The 14,852-nt window shown below is 26.9% G+C and overlaps 1 protein-coding gene across 5 annotated transcripts in view; it reads right to left on the minus strand.

The window, feature by feature from the left end:
* The window catches only part of LOC107443665 (ectonucleoside triphosphate diphosphohydrolase 3), a 109,102-nt gene extending 105,021 nt beyond the window's left edge, over nt 1–4,081 (minus strand). For 2 of the 5 annotated variants that reach the window (XM_087156197.1, XM_071188242.2), the window contains exon 1: nt 3,709–3,733. In XM_087156197.1, the coding sequence (XP_087012323.1) occupies nt 3,709–3,718 (10 nt within the window). In that variant the 5' untranslated portion in view covers nt 3,719–3,733. Of the gene's footprint in view, nt 1–3,436; nt 3,689–3,708; nt 3,734–3,921 lie in introns of those variants that run through there. The other 3 variants (XM_016057620.4, XM_016057613.4, XM_071188244.2) reach the window with 3 other exon arrangements.
* Nucleotides 4,082–14,852: the final 10,771 nt, after the last annotated feature.

Raw genomic sequence — 14,852 nt, forward strand, 5'->3', positions numbered from 1 at the left:
ATAAACAACAAAATCTCAAAATCTCAAATAGTAAAAATTGATTAAAAACCTGCATACATTTCAAAGATCAGTAAGATAAAAAATGCAGGAATGGAAAAAATGGAGAAAATTCGATATACCTCATATTAATGTTACCCAGTTGAAGGATCCAGTTTCATTGATCCCAATTTCGTCAAAAGATTTTATATTTAAAGTGGTAAAAATTGCTCACTTTAATATGATCATCTCGGTTTATAATGATTTTGACTGGTACTATGTAATTTAGATGTCATACCAATTTTTTAAGTGTGTTGGTGAAGTTAAAATAAATCCTTCTAGCAACTGCAAATTCAATTTTTACTTTTGTTTCAGTTTTGTTTTGAACCACTTTATAAACAATTTTTCAGAAAGTTGCATGCTATTTGAGATTCGTTTTTCCAGTGACCTAAAACAAACATTATTTTTAAAATAGAATTTTTAAAAAACTGTAAGACTATTAGCTTATCTAACTTTTTTGTTTAAATTCAAATAAACTTTTTTGTTTAGTGATAGACAAAACTCTTTTATTTTTAATTTATAAAAATACTTCAAGGAAATTTTTTTCTGAAACTATGAAATTTCCGTAGTATTATTTGAAAGGGTATAAGAAAATTTATACTTATCGGAGTTTTTTCATATATCCATCACTTTTGGTGGTTCGGCATTAAAGGGTTAAGAATATAATTATTTAAATTAGATGGGTGATTACTTTAGTCTAAGCACACAGGTACTTTTTACATCACTACAATAATAAAAATGTGATTGCAACATTTTTCATATACACTACCGGTCAAAAGTTTGCGAAAATTTTGAAATCTACAAAAAAAAGTTCTAAATTCAAATGTTCATAGAACTGCGAAAAATCATTCAAATGGCATGAAAATTTGATATGTTCTAATGTGAACTCTTTACAGTTAGTTACATATGATCAAATTGCAATACTTTGTTTTTTGCGAACTGAATCCACCTTTTCATCATGAGTTGTTTCTATGGTGAAAAAAGTTGTTAAGTTTGATCACTTGCCAAACTTGCAAAAAATTTTTTTTGTACTTTCTGTTAATAGAAAATAGTTATTTGAACAGTTCTGTGTAAGTCCTCAAAATTTCAAATCGATTTGATTTTTTTTGACGAAGTTATAGAATTTTGAAAAACATGTGTACTTTTCTCGATTTTTAAGCATTCCACATTTGCGGTCCTTTGGTCTATACATCTTCGACCAAAGAACTTTTTAATTTTAATGTTTTCTATATTTTCAAATAATTAATATTGATTATAAAACAAATATTCTTATTTATTATTGTAATTATTGTTACTACAAGGAACTTATTATGAATATAATTAAAACAATATCTCATAGATGTCACATTTCATCTAAAATTTGTTTGTTCTTGCAAACGATGCTCTGATATTTGAATCGAAGTCAGTTATGGGACATTTTACAACAGGAATGGAACTCTATATCACTTGAAGTGATTAATGGTTTATTAGAACGAATGCTATGCATATGTAAGGCTATAATAAAAGCAAAAGGTGGATGGTTCGAGGAATCTAAGATTTAAATGTTAATTTATTTAATTACAAAATACGAATATGTTAAATATTTGACCTGTTGTAAATAAAATAGTTTAATAAAAATGCAAATTTTTTATACTATTGTTATTATTTTTTTAGAATTATTTATGTAATTATTGTTATAACTTTTTAATTTAATTTAATATAAAGTAAAAATATCACAACAAAACTAATACAGGTAAGCAATAAATATAAACAATAAATATAAACAATAATAATTACAATAATGAATAAGAGTATTTGTTTTATGATAAATATTAATTATTTGAAAATATAGAAACATAAAAATTAAAAAGTTCTTTGATAGAAGATGTATAGACCAGAAGACTGCATATGTGGAATGCTCAAAAATCGAGAGAAGTACACATGTTTTTCAAAATTCTATAACTTCGTCAAAAAAAATCGAATCGATTTGAAATTTTGAGGGCTTACATAGAACTGTTTAAATAACTATTTTCTATTAACAGAAAGTACAAAAAATATTTTTTGCAAGTTTGGCAAGTGTTCAAACTTAACAACTTTTTTCACCATAAAAACAATCCGTGATGAAAAGCTGGATTCAGTTCGCAAAAAACAAAGTATTGCAATTTGATCATATGTAACTAACAGTAGAGGGTTCACTTCAGAACATATCAAATTTTCATGCCATTTGAATGATTTTTCGCAGTTCTATGAACATTTGAATTTAGGCCTTTTCTTTGCAGATTTAAAAATTTTCGCAAACTTTTGACCGGTAGTGTAATAGATTCACTTTAATATCATAAGTTCTTGAATTTGTGAAAACTCTAGGGACTAAAATTCTAGGACTTCGTTCCAAGATTTAGGACTTTTGTATTAATTTTTTTTATTAAAGCAAATGTCACAAAATAAGTAAAAAAATTAAAAAACCAACAATACTTTGACTAAATCATGAGAAATTTATAAAAAATTACGCAATTATTTCTGATCGAACTTTTCTATTCAAAATAAAATAGCCAAATTCAAGAATCAAAATGTTTCTCAAATTCTCAACGTTTATAACAGTTTTATTCTTCGAAAACCGTAATCCAGCTTATTTTATTCCTTTTTAGTTCACAAAAACCTATTGAGAACTAGTCCACACCTATGAACATAACTGCCTGACATGAAATCTAATTCCTTAATTGATTAAACAATTAAGACACTTTCTATTAAATATTTTGAAAATAATAAGTATTCTTCTGTTAGCCTAATCACAGTTGCTAATGAACTCTATATATAAAGTCAGACCATGAAAAGGTTTTCAAAGTTTAAAAAAAATGAGAATTTAAAATATTAAAGCAGTTTCAAGATTATTTAAAAAGTTCCCTGTTTAAAGATTTTTTTAAATTCATTATTGTATTCATATTTCATACTAGTTTGCGGAAAACGTTTGATATTTTATTTTTAAAAAAAATATATTGACGTCATATAAATGATTTCATATAAATGATTTCTTTCATTTATGAATGAACCTACAGTTTCCCTTCAATGTTATTGTTTTAAATGATATAGAATAAAAATACTTTGATTACAAAATCCAAAACTTCAAGTCGATAAAAACTTTTCAGTACAGTTAAAAATTTATTTAAAAAATTAATTGAGTCAAATTAAAAACAGTGTGCTCTCCAGGAATGAGTGTCCTTTTGGGGGGTCAAAAGGGGTCATTTTAAATTTTTTAAAGCATACATATAACAAAATTTTTAATTTTAAAGTTCAAATATGTAGAGTTCAGAATGTCAATAAAAAATGATCTAAGAAATGAAACAATTAGGTTTCCCAGAATTCACGTGAAAATTTTATTCTGATGCGGAATAACCCAAATCCAATAAAATAAATTAAATCTTACCGAAATATTAAGCAGAGCCTTTAGTGGTTCCTCAAATTGTTATAGCGGTACATATATTTTTGTTATAAAAAATGTGAAATTACCCATTAGTGTTCCAAATTTTTTTCAAATCTCGAGAATTCAAGAGGATTCGAAACAGCTTCTGATTATATGACTCAATTAACAGTAATATTTACAATCCCAACAGCTGACACCTTGGATACTAGTAAACATATTTAAGTGAATACATCATTAAGAGTTCGCTTATAAAATAGGTAAAAAAACAAACAAACTTGGAATCATTCCAAATGCAGCCAATTTATCTATCACAAGTGTGACATTTCGCTTATAATACCTCTTATTTAATGACAAAATATTTTTTAATACTTTTTTTTAACACGTAATACATCATAGTAACTGAACAGTATACTTAGAAATCGTATCCTTAGTAACTCTATCTATTTTTAAAAGAACATAAATCAATAAAGTATTTGTAAATAACTTACATATTTCATGACTCTCTAAAACTCAGCACTAAGGAAAATATCATTTGGTCAGTTCGATTCCACTAAAGCTATGTTCTCTAACAGCTGTTCTAATCGACTGCACGACGACGACGACGGGATGTCGAGAACCTCGTAAAATTGTGACATAATAAAACTTTCTGACTGTTGGCTTGAATACGAAAAAAGCATGAGCGCAGGTGGCGAAAAGATTCACTCTTCGTTTGTTATGGGAAATAAACTTTGAAATCTTAATGAATGACTCCAAAAATAAACTTTTTTTAATTTGATGTCATTAAATACAATTTTTTACACTATTTTGTCTTTTTAGAAAATAATAATTTTGGAAAGAGTCCTAGATCTTTTTTTCTCGTGTTTTAGCTAAAGCAAGAATAAGCTATTCCAATATTTTAATATGTTTTTTCTTTTTAGAATATTTTATTATATTAGAATGTCATATTAAAATATTTTCCAATATTTTATTATGTTTTTTTTTTCAATTGTTATGTAAAAAAAATCATATAAATAAACTTTTCAATCTTAAATGAATGATTCCAAAAGTATACTCTTTTTATTTGATGTAATTATAAGTACACTTACTTCACTTTTTTGTCTTTTTTGAAAATAATAATTCTGGAAATAGTCCTAAATCTCTTTTAGTTTGTGTGTTTTAGCTAAATCAAGAATAAATTATTCCAATATTTTATTATTATTATTATTCTTTTCAGAATATTTTATTATATTAGAATAACATATTAGAATATTTTTCAATATTTTATTATGTTTTTTTCTTTTTTCGCTTGTTACGTAAAAAAAATCATGTAAATAAACTTCTCAATCTTAATGAATGATTCCAAAAATACACCTTTTTTTGTTTGATGTAATTAAGTACAATTATTTACACTTTTTTGTCTTCTTTGAAAATAATAATTCTGGAAGTAGTCCTAGATCTTTCTTTCTCGTGTTTTAGCTAAAGCAAGAATAAACTCTCCAATATTTTATTATATTTTTTCCGTTTAGAAAATAGTATTGAATGGTTATATGAGTTCAAAAATATTTTTAGTTTCTTTTTATTTTTAAATTAAAGCAAATAATAAATAATAGTGATCTTTCGTTTACCTTGATTTGCTTTTGAAAAATAATAGTGATCAATAATAATTTTTTGCTGCATAAAACAAATTATTGAATGATTAAATGATTCCAAATATATTCCTTTTATTTTTTAAATTTTTTAGTTGACGCAATCAGATCTGTCGCAATGGTGAGGGGAATTTTCCCAGGACCCTGCATTTTTAGAAGGCCCTTTGCCATTGATATAATTAGCATATTTGCTTTTTTTCATATTGGAATCTGATGTACTAAATTTTACTCATTGTAAAAGGCAAACCAGGTGGTTGCAAGTGATGCCTAATGTATATTTATGAAGAAATCAAAATTTATTGTTCTTTTAGCAACAATTTCTGAATTGTAATACATAACACACTTTATTATATTTTTTTCTCAAAACAAATTCTATAAATCAAATTTGATTCTCATAAAATGTGTTTCAATGCAAAATTTATTTCTTCATGTAAAAAAAATTAAATGTGCATAAAAAAATTTTTGGAGGCACTTTTACTATCTTTTACAGATTTCTAAATTTATTTTTTAAATGCATGAAATTGTGACTTAGAAGGGTAAAATATTAAAATGGCATTAAAGTTTTAATCTTAAAACATTATATTACTCCAAAAAACTTTAAAGGCTATTTTTGGTAAAAAAAAAAATACTTTCAGAATATAAAAACTCCGTTTATTGAAAAAAAGAAAATAAATATTTTTGTGACTCTCATGCTGAAAAGCTTTATAAAAGTATGTATGGTACAAAATTGCCTATTAACTTGTATTCTCTGCAAAACAAAATTCAACTTTTTCTTATAAATTATTATCAACTTTACAAAATTCATCATTCACTTGGGAAAGTTATCCAAATATACATTTCAATTTATTCTTTGTTTTGTAAAAAAACTTTTCTGAGAATACATTAATGGGATTTTATACATATAAATATACTCACACACATACAGAGAGAGAGGAAAAAAGGAAGAGGAAAATTGGATAAAAGAGGTTAAAAAAAAGGGAAACTGAAGGAAAAATTAAGAAATTTTCTTTTCAAATTCAAAAATTTTCTTATTTTTTTTAACTTAAAAAATTTCTTAATATTTTTTTCTTACAAAAATCTTTACATCTTTTTCCATATTTTCTCGATATTAATGCCAAAATCGTCTTTTAAGCAATAAAAAATTATGAATAAACTTTAAAAACAACAAGCAGTTTAGAAAGTCACATTCAAATTTCCCGTTTTCTAATACATTATATTAAAAATATCAAGATAAAAAGAAACAATTGAAAAACAACATGGATTATCGACGAAAATCGGTACAAAAAAAGCACGTCAAAGGTGATGATTAATATTACTGATTCGAAATTCGGAAGTCGTTATAGCAGCAAATTAAAAATATCAGGATTTTCAAAAGCATCTAAAAATGCGTATTGCAGAAGAAACGAAGAAAAAATAGCTTGTATTTACGATAAAATTGAAACAAATAAAAAAGCACGCCAGAAGTTATTCCGATTTTCCAATTCGAAATTCGCGAGTCGTTATAATATCGTATTAAAAAGATCTAGATTTTTTTTAACAAAAAAAAGAACACTTTGAAATCCAACACTATAGCCCTCTAAAGTACGATCGAAAAGTCACTTGGATTGAGTATAAAATGGACACAGATAAAGAGCCTTAAAAGTGATTTCGAAAGTTTGAAACTCAAACATCTCAATATTGTCGTACTAAAAATATTGGTATTTTTAAAGCTATAAAAAATTGTTGCAATAACCACCAGAAAGCGATCGAAAAACTACATTAATTTAGATTTGGCTCATCCAAAACTAAAATGCGCATTTAAAAATTTCCGATTTCTTTATTTTTCGAAATAAATGATAATAGTTAATTACTATTATTATTATTGAAGAAAATGGGGTGAATAGTTTCTGATTTATAAATTTTTGAAAATTCATATAATGAAAATTTGAATTTTAAATTATTATTTGACCGATTTCGTTCACTTTTTATGCTTTACCATTTGAAATTACGTTCTTTAAAATGATGTAAAAATGTGTGCACCTTGAAAATAAAATAAAAAAAGCGCAAATAAAGTAACAAAATATTAATTATTAAAAAACATTTTTTGCAATGAATTATCTTTGGATAAACGAGTTTTATAATTTCTTGCAAAATGTTTTTGATTGATTTAAAGAGTTTTCAAGAAATGGCAAAATAGTACCGAATAAATAAAATTAACACACGAGGCCTGAACTTTCTATTCCTCTTCTCGTGGGATGATGATTTACGAATTTTCCATATTCTGAGTGTCAAAAATTCTAATACACATCGAGAGCTATTCAGAGAAATTATGTTTTTGTGTCTCAATATTGTCATTTATTAAGAATTAGGATTAAAACATCGAACCATTAAGATTGAGTACGTGAATATCTGGCCATTAGAGCAAAAGTTATTACGAGGTATTTCCCATTTTGCGCACTATACATTATTAAATTACACGTCAAAAAATAGTAACCACATAATGTTTTAAGCGTTTGAGAGCAAAAATACGCAGAATAAACTCTTTTTCTAATAATCAAAAGAATTAATTTTTTTCCTCTTGAAATTTATAGTACTTTCAAATGACAGCCTATTATAAGAAAATGAAAAACATCAGGAAATTAAAAATTTAAATGAAATCCAAATGCCTTAAACAGATTTGCTAACTGCTTTAGATTCTAATAAAATATTTTAAAAAACGGTAAAAAACTATAGACTAAAATGGGAAGATTTTTGGTAAATTTTGCCAATTTTTTAAAAGGCTATACACGATATAACTGTAACAAAGTGACATTTCATCAACGCCTTTAAATTATTTAGAATTAGAGGTGGATGAACACACATTTAATCGCATTTACTAAACCAAGAATCATACATTAAAACATAAATTTTGCTACCACAAAAAAATATTTATCAGCAATCTGAGGCAAGTTGGCATCTCTGTTTTTAAATAACAGAAAAAATATAACTTTTTTAATTCCGCAATCTTATTTACTATTTTACGATTAAAAGTTCTTTTGTAGATATATTCCTATCAACCCTTCTAATTTAATCAAACATGCAGTTAAACACATTGTCTTTCAAATATCGACTATTCATTCGATGGAATTACATTTTATTTCAGAAATATATTAAAATTGCCGGGCAACTAAGCCTTTAGTTATGTTCAATTAAAGCAAAGAGATGTCGGAAAAGCTGTTCATTAAAAATATCTCGTTTCTATACGCATTCAAAATAAAGTTAATTCTTAATAAGTTGCAATAGAAAGTACCTAAGAACAATTGTAACTTTTCTTAAGCAAAATTTAAAAATTTAAATAACTTGTACAAATACATTATAATTTCGTTTATCTCTCTCTCTCGCTCTCTCTGGATATATATATATATATATATATATATATATATATATATATATATATATATATATATATATATATATATATATATATATATATATATATATATATATAAATGTTCAAAATGAAGAATAAAACAAAGAAAAATTAAAGACATATGAAAAAGGGGGAAATAATAAGTAAAAAAATAACACGCAACAGTGTTAAAAAAAAAAGAAAAAAAAAAGGATGAAATTTTATTTAAAAAACCGGGAAACCGGAAAGATATAATCTTTTCTTCAGCCCACACGATTATATCCATAAAACAGAGTGCTTTCTGATATTGTATCAATAAAGCCAAAGCAAAATATATTAATACAATAGTGTGAGGAGCACTCAAAAATTTTTTTATAAGAATTACAACAAATAAAATACAACACAAAAAGTAAAAATAAGTAAAAATAACATGTAAAAACAGAAAATAAAATAAAATAAAAAGAAAAAACAGTAAAATTGGATTATAAAGCGAGTAGCGAAATCAGATCAACTTACATGTACGGAAATTTTTCAAGAATGGAAATTTTTTGAAATTATCTAATGGGTTCTGTTTACTTGCAGCCTAAGCGCAATAAATGAAACTTATTGTTTTTCTTAACTTTCTTCGTGCTTTCTTGTATTTATTTATTTATTAAATATATACATATATATATATATATATATATATATATATATATATATATATATATATATATATATATATATGTATAAAAACCGTTCAATTTCTTTTCCTTTTTTTCCCGGATTTTTTTTTCTTCTTAATATCATTTTCTTTTTCCCTTTTTTCTTACTCTGTAATTTTTCCATGTTTTCTCTTCATTTTTAACATTTACTTATAGTATTTGCATATAGCATTGCATTTTTATTGAATAGCATTTTAGTTCTAATTAAGATTAAAGAATGTCAGAATAAACATTTTTAGTTTTTTCTTTAGCCTAATGTGAGAACCGGAAAAATCCCTCGACCAATTTTTTGAACAAGTTGTAAGAAACAATAATTCTCTTTTTGCGTGTGATTTATAAATTTCGAAAGAAGAATGTTTGAAAGATTTTTCCCTAATATTTAGACGGAAGCACTTCGTTGATCGCTCTCTTCACTCACTTGGATGATTATTCACTTGGAAGTCACTAGGATGATCACTCTCTTAATGATAATACTTTAATAAATATAATTTTCGAATTAAGTGGTATGAGACCAATTTTATCCCATCTCGCGTTAACGATTTTAAGCCAACAGGATAAAAAGCAGATGACAGGCTTGAATTATAAAACTCTTCAGATTTCACCATCATGATAGAAAAATGCAACAAAAATTAGGAAAAGAAAGAGTGAACCAGAGAAAAAACTTGAGCCATTGATTCACGCAGCATTGAAATTAAACAATTTTCCCTGGATTCTTAAACTTAACTGCAACAACTTCTTACCAGTGGTGTGAACCCCAACTTGTAAGAAATAAAGAAAAAAAAAAAATAAAGTAAACAATTTGCTTAGATAAGAAAACCAAAGAGGTAATCAAAGAGGGGCATGAAAACGAAAGTAGAATCGTTAGCCGACTATGCATTGGAAAAGTGACAAGAGTTTTTTGGCAATTACTCTATTTTGGATTGAAGCCGTTAAAAATCAAAGGAAAAAACGTGTGATGTGGTGTTCCGTTGTGTGAGAAGAGAGGTTAGAAGTAGAAAGTGTTTTTAGTGAAAGAAAAGGAGTCTTAATTCTGGGAATTTCCTCCCACCCGCCCCTATCGCGAAGATACCTAGCTAGCACTATTACCAGATTGCAACAAAAATGCAACAGTCACGGAGACTCATTTATGAAGTCACATGTCTGCGATGTCGATGCGTGGGTTTTTGAAGGTTACTATGTCCGTCTTTGGGGACGTCACATTTTGATGTCATTCAGACCTTAACACGAGACCACAATGAGACATACAACTGTCGCAATGACGTCATCGTGTGACAAGAATGTGACATATTCACGTCACAGCTTAGTCACGCGGTTACCCATTTGAGACGTAAACGTCTCAATTTCGTCAAATCGTGACTCCCCTTACGGAAAAATTGAGGTATAAATGAGGTATTTTTCAAAGGTATTAATAAGGTATTTTTCAAAGGTATTAATAAGGTTGTTATTTAAATACTTCGTTAGGTTGAAATGGTTGCAAATGAATACCTCAAAATTTACCTTAAATATAACTTAAATATACCTCCAGAGGTATATATGCATCAACCTAAGAAATTTCATCTTACATCAGAGGCGAAGTAGATATTTACCACTTTAAGGTGTTTCGTTTTCAATCTTAGGTTATTACTTATCAACATGAAGTATATTTTTCTATATCAATAGAAGTTTCAATCGCATCAGAGTTTTGGAAAAAATAGTTAAAATTTTAATCAATGAAACCAAGAATCAACAATCGTTTAATAACATAAAATTTTAAAGATAGGTACCAATTTCAATGCATTCTTTACACTCAATCGAATAAATCTAACCACAAGCTAATAGGATCATTTGTTTTAAAGTTGTGATCAATTTTATGAAAGGAAAATATCAAAGACAGAAGGATTTGAAATAATGCCTTTAAAAAAGGTTGAGTAAAATATTTCCTACGTAACTTGTATTATTATATTATGAGCAGAATAAGACTAATTGTTAGTTTCTACAATTTGTTTAAATATAAAAACATATCTCATAGGGTGAAATTCCAAAAAATGCATATAACTTTCAAACAATAAATACTTCTATTTTCAATTGACTTTATTCGATTCGGCATAAAAATTGCATAAAAAAGAATACTGACTTATTTCTAAAAAAAATTAAGATTTTCTGAAATTTGCTAATTTTTTAACCTTAACCAAGTGTGTGAACCGGAGAAATCCCTCGATCTACTTTTTGAACGAGTTATAAGACGTAATAATTTCTTTTTTGCATGTGAATTAAGATTTGTGATTTTTTTACAAGATTCTCCCTAACTTTTAGACGGAAACAATTTGATTTTGTGTCACTTGAATGACTGCTCTCTTCACGATAATACTTTACTTAATATAATTTTCGAATGACCTGACCTGAGGCCTGCTTTATCCCACCTTTCGACAACCATTAAATTCAATATATATATATATATATATATATATATATATATATATATATATATATATATATATACAGTGGTGGCCGAAAGTGTGGACATTTTTCGAAAGTTTCATGTTTTTCAACTTTGTCTGCTTGTAGAATATATTAATGTTCACTTAAATACAAACGTTTACATATAAAATTGAAGGCAATTTAATGTAGAATTTAATAATAAATACAGTATTACAATATCTGTATTACAAGAAAAGTTATGCAGCTAATAGTAAGATCTATCTTAGATTTGCATTTTTTTAAAGTGATACTTACACAATCAATACTTAGCAGGATAACCCTTAGTTTTTAAGACAGCTTCACAGCGTCTTTTCATCGAGTGAACTAGTGTTTGGAGTTCATCTTTCGTAATCACATGATGCCAAGAATTAATTATAGCTTCAATAAGTTGTCTTTTATTGGATGGAGGTTTTTTTTCGTACAAGAATTTTGCACAAGAATATTTAAAGTCCTTTTTTTTTAAATTAAAATAATTTTAAACAATTTCATCAACAGGAACTAATTGGACATCTACAAAAAGAAGCCGAATTGTCATATTGAGAGATAATGGCCTCTCTTATGATGAAATTGCAAGACAAGTTGGTGGTTCAGTGACTTGCTCTGGTGTACGAAAGTTCTGTTTACGTTATGAGAAAATGAAATCAGTGGAAAATAAAGCCAAATCAGGCCGGAAAAAAATGCACAAGTGCTACTGCCGATAGAAAAATTGAACGGCTATGCATTCAAGATAGAAAAATTTCATCAGATGCCATTAGATCTGAAATGAATGCAGCGGGTATTGCAGTAAGTTCAAGAACAATAAGAAGAAGGTTATCAGGATTTGGACTACAAGCTAGAATTCCAAGGAAAAAACCATATTAAATCAAAAGCAACCCGAAAAACGAGTTAAGTGGGCAAAATAACACATTAAATGGTCAGAAAATCAATGGAAGCAAGTAACCTGGAGTTAAATATCGCTCTTTGGTAGTGATGGTAGAAAATACGTGAGACGTAGAGTAGGTGAAGTACTTCATCCTGATTGCATTGAAGCAACTACAAAAAACCCAACAAATGTCATGATTTGGGCAGATGGTGTGGGCCGAATTCAAGTGATTGATGGCATCCTGAATGCCAAAAAATACATCGAAACTGTCCTGAAACCAAAATTGATACCTTCCATCAGGGATCTCTTCCCCAACAACGCACCATTTATTTTTCAGCAGGATCCAGCTCCATGTCACACAGCAAAAGTATGCAAAGCATGGTTTCAAAATAAGGGCATAGACATATTGCAATGACCAGGAAACAGCCCTGATCTCAATCCAATTGAAAATTTGCGGCTACGTTTGAAAATTCTTGTACGAAAAAAACGTCCATCCAATAAAGACAACTTATTGAAGCTATAATTGATTCTTGGCACCATGTGATTACGAAAGATGAACTCCTAACACTCGTTCACTCGATGAAAAGACGCTGTGAAGTTGTCTTAAAAAATAAGGGTTATCCTACTAAGTATTGATTGTGTAAGTATCAGTTTAAAAAAATGTAACTATTATTTGCATAACTTTTTTTTGTAATTTAGATATTGTAATACTGTGTTTATTATTAAAATCTACATTAAATTGCCTTCAATTTGATATATAAACGTTTGTATTTAAGTGAAATTTAATATATTCTACAAGCACACAAAGTTGAAAAACATGAAACTTTCAAAAAATGTCCACACTTTTGGCCACCACTATATATATATATATATATATATATATATATATATATATATATATATATATATATATATATATATATATACATATTATTTAGTTAGAAAAGTAATGAAAAAAACGCATGGAAAAATGTAAAGTTTCTCATAAGGAAGCATTCCTTTATTACAGCGAAAGAGACATTTCAAAGTAAAGAATATTAATCCTAAGATAAAAACTACTCCTCATAATGCGTCTGTGCCTCTAAAAAATTAAAAAAAAAAGTTTTAATTAGAAATGAGTTTGAGATAAAAGAAGAAAACTAATTTACCAATATGAAGCAAAAAAACAAAATCTATGCTAAATTAAGATATACTAATCTAACGGTTAGCGAAAATTGTTAAGGAATATAATGAATGTGCTTTTAGCTTTATCATTGAAATAATTGGTAAAAAATATATAAAGTAAATAACATTTCAGTACTGTTATCTATGAAAAAATAACAGTTTAATAATAAATATAATTGAAACATTCAAGCAATAAAACCCATAATAGGTAAAGGGATTAATGAAAACAATAAAAAGTATTTAAAGTGCAAAATTATTAAAAAAATAGGTAATATTTATAGAAATTAACATAAGGAAATAGAAATAACAAATAGGTAATATTTATAGAAATTAACATACAAATGTGAACTAGAAATAAACCGTTCCGTTGATTCTCCTTGTTTCATAGAGTAACTGTTAATAGATCAAGGCCTACATCCATGGACGGAAAAACGTTTATAGACTTAATCCTTCATTCATATATGATTTCAGATCAGAAGTCTACACGTTTTGCCGGCATTTCTTGGGAGCATCCATTTATTAGTTCGAGCCCTATTCATACCTATTAAAAAATAAAAGAATTAAAAAAAAGAGTCTCTTTTAAAAGCTTTTTATAATTTGAATAATTTCTGTAAAACCTAACTATCTGATTGGTAATAATATTGGAAAAAACCTTTTTGGCTAAGTTGAAATTAAAATCGATGCTCCTCTTAATTGGATAGTTGAAACCATTCCTTTTGTCAAAAAGTTTAAATGTAATTTTCCTGTCTTCATTAATTTAAAGAGATGAATTTATAAACTTTTCTGAAAGATATCAAACATTAATTTTGTTAAGAACTAATTTACTTAGATAAATTTGCTTAGTTTAAATTTCAAAATCATCAAAATGAATAACCAATAAATCTGAGAAAGAAGGAACTTGTACGAAGATTATCAAATGATTTAACGAATGAATCCTGTAGAAAAAGAAAAATATTGTAAGCATTAGTACAAAAATTATTTCCCATGGGGTTACCAATTTCTCCATGGGATCAAAATTTGTTGAAAAAGATAGTCATTAAATGGAGTATAATTGTTGTTGAGATTAATATTATAAACTCCCTGGTCTCTTCATCAATAATATCTCTAAGATTAAATATAGATAATCAAGAATCTTTTAGTTGGAAGGGAAGTTTTCGGAATCAAACCATCATTAAAAATCAATATTATTTAAAGATTTTAGTGTTTTTAAGACCTGTATACTATTTTTAATATTCCAATT

The sequence above is a fragment of the Parasteatoda tepidariorum genome, chromosome 12, assembly GCF_982258835.1.
Source record: "Parasteatoda tepidariorum strain Cologne lab strain chromosome 12, Ptep-v5.0, whole genome shotgun sequence".
Lineage (NCBI taxonomy): Eukaryota > Metazoa > Arthropoda > Arachnida > Araneae > Theridiidae > Parasteatoda > Parasteatoda tepidariorum.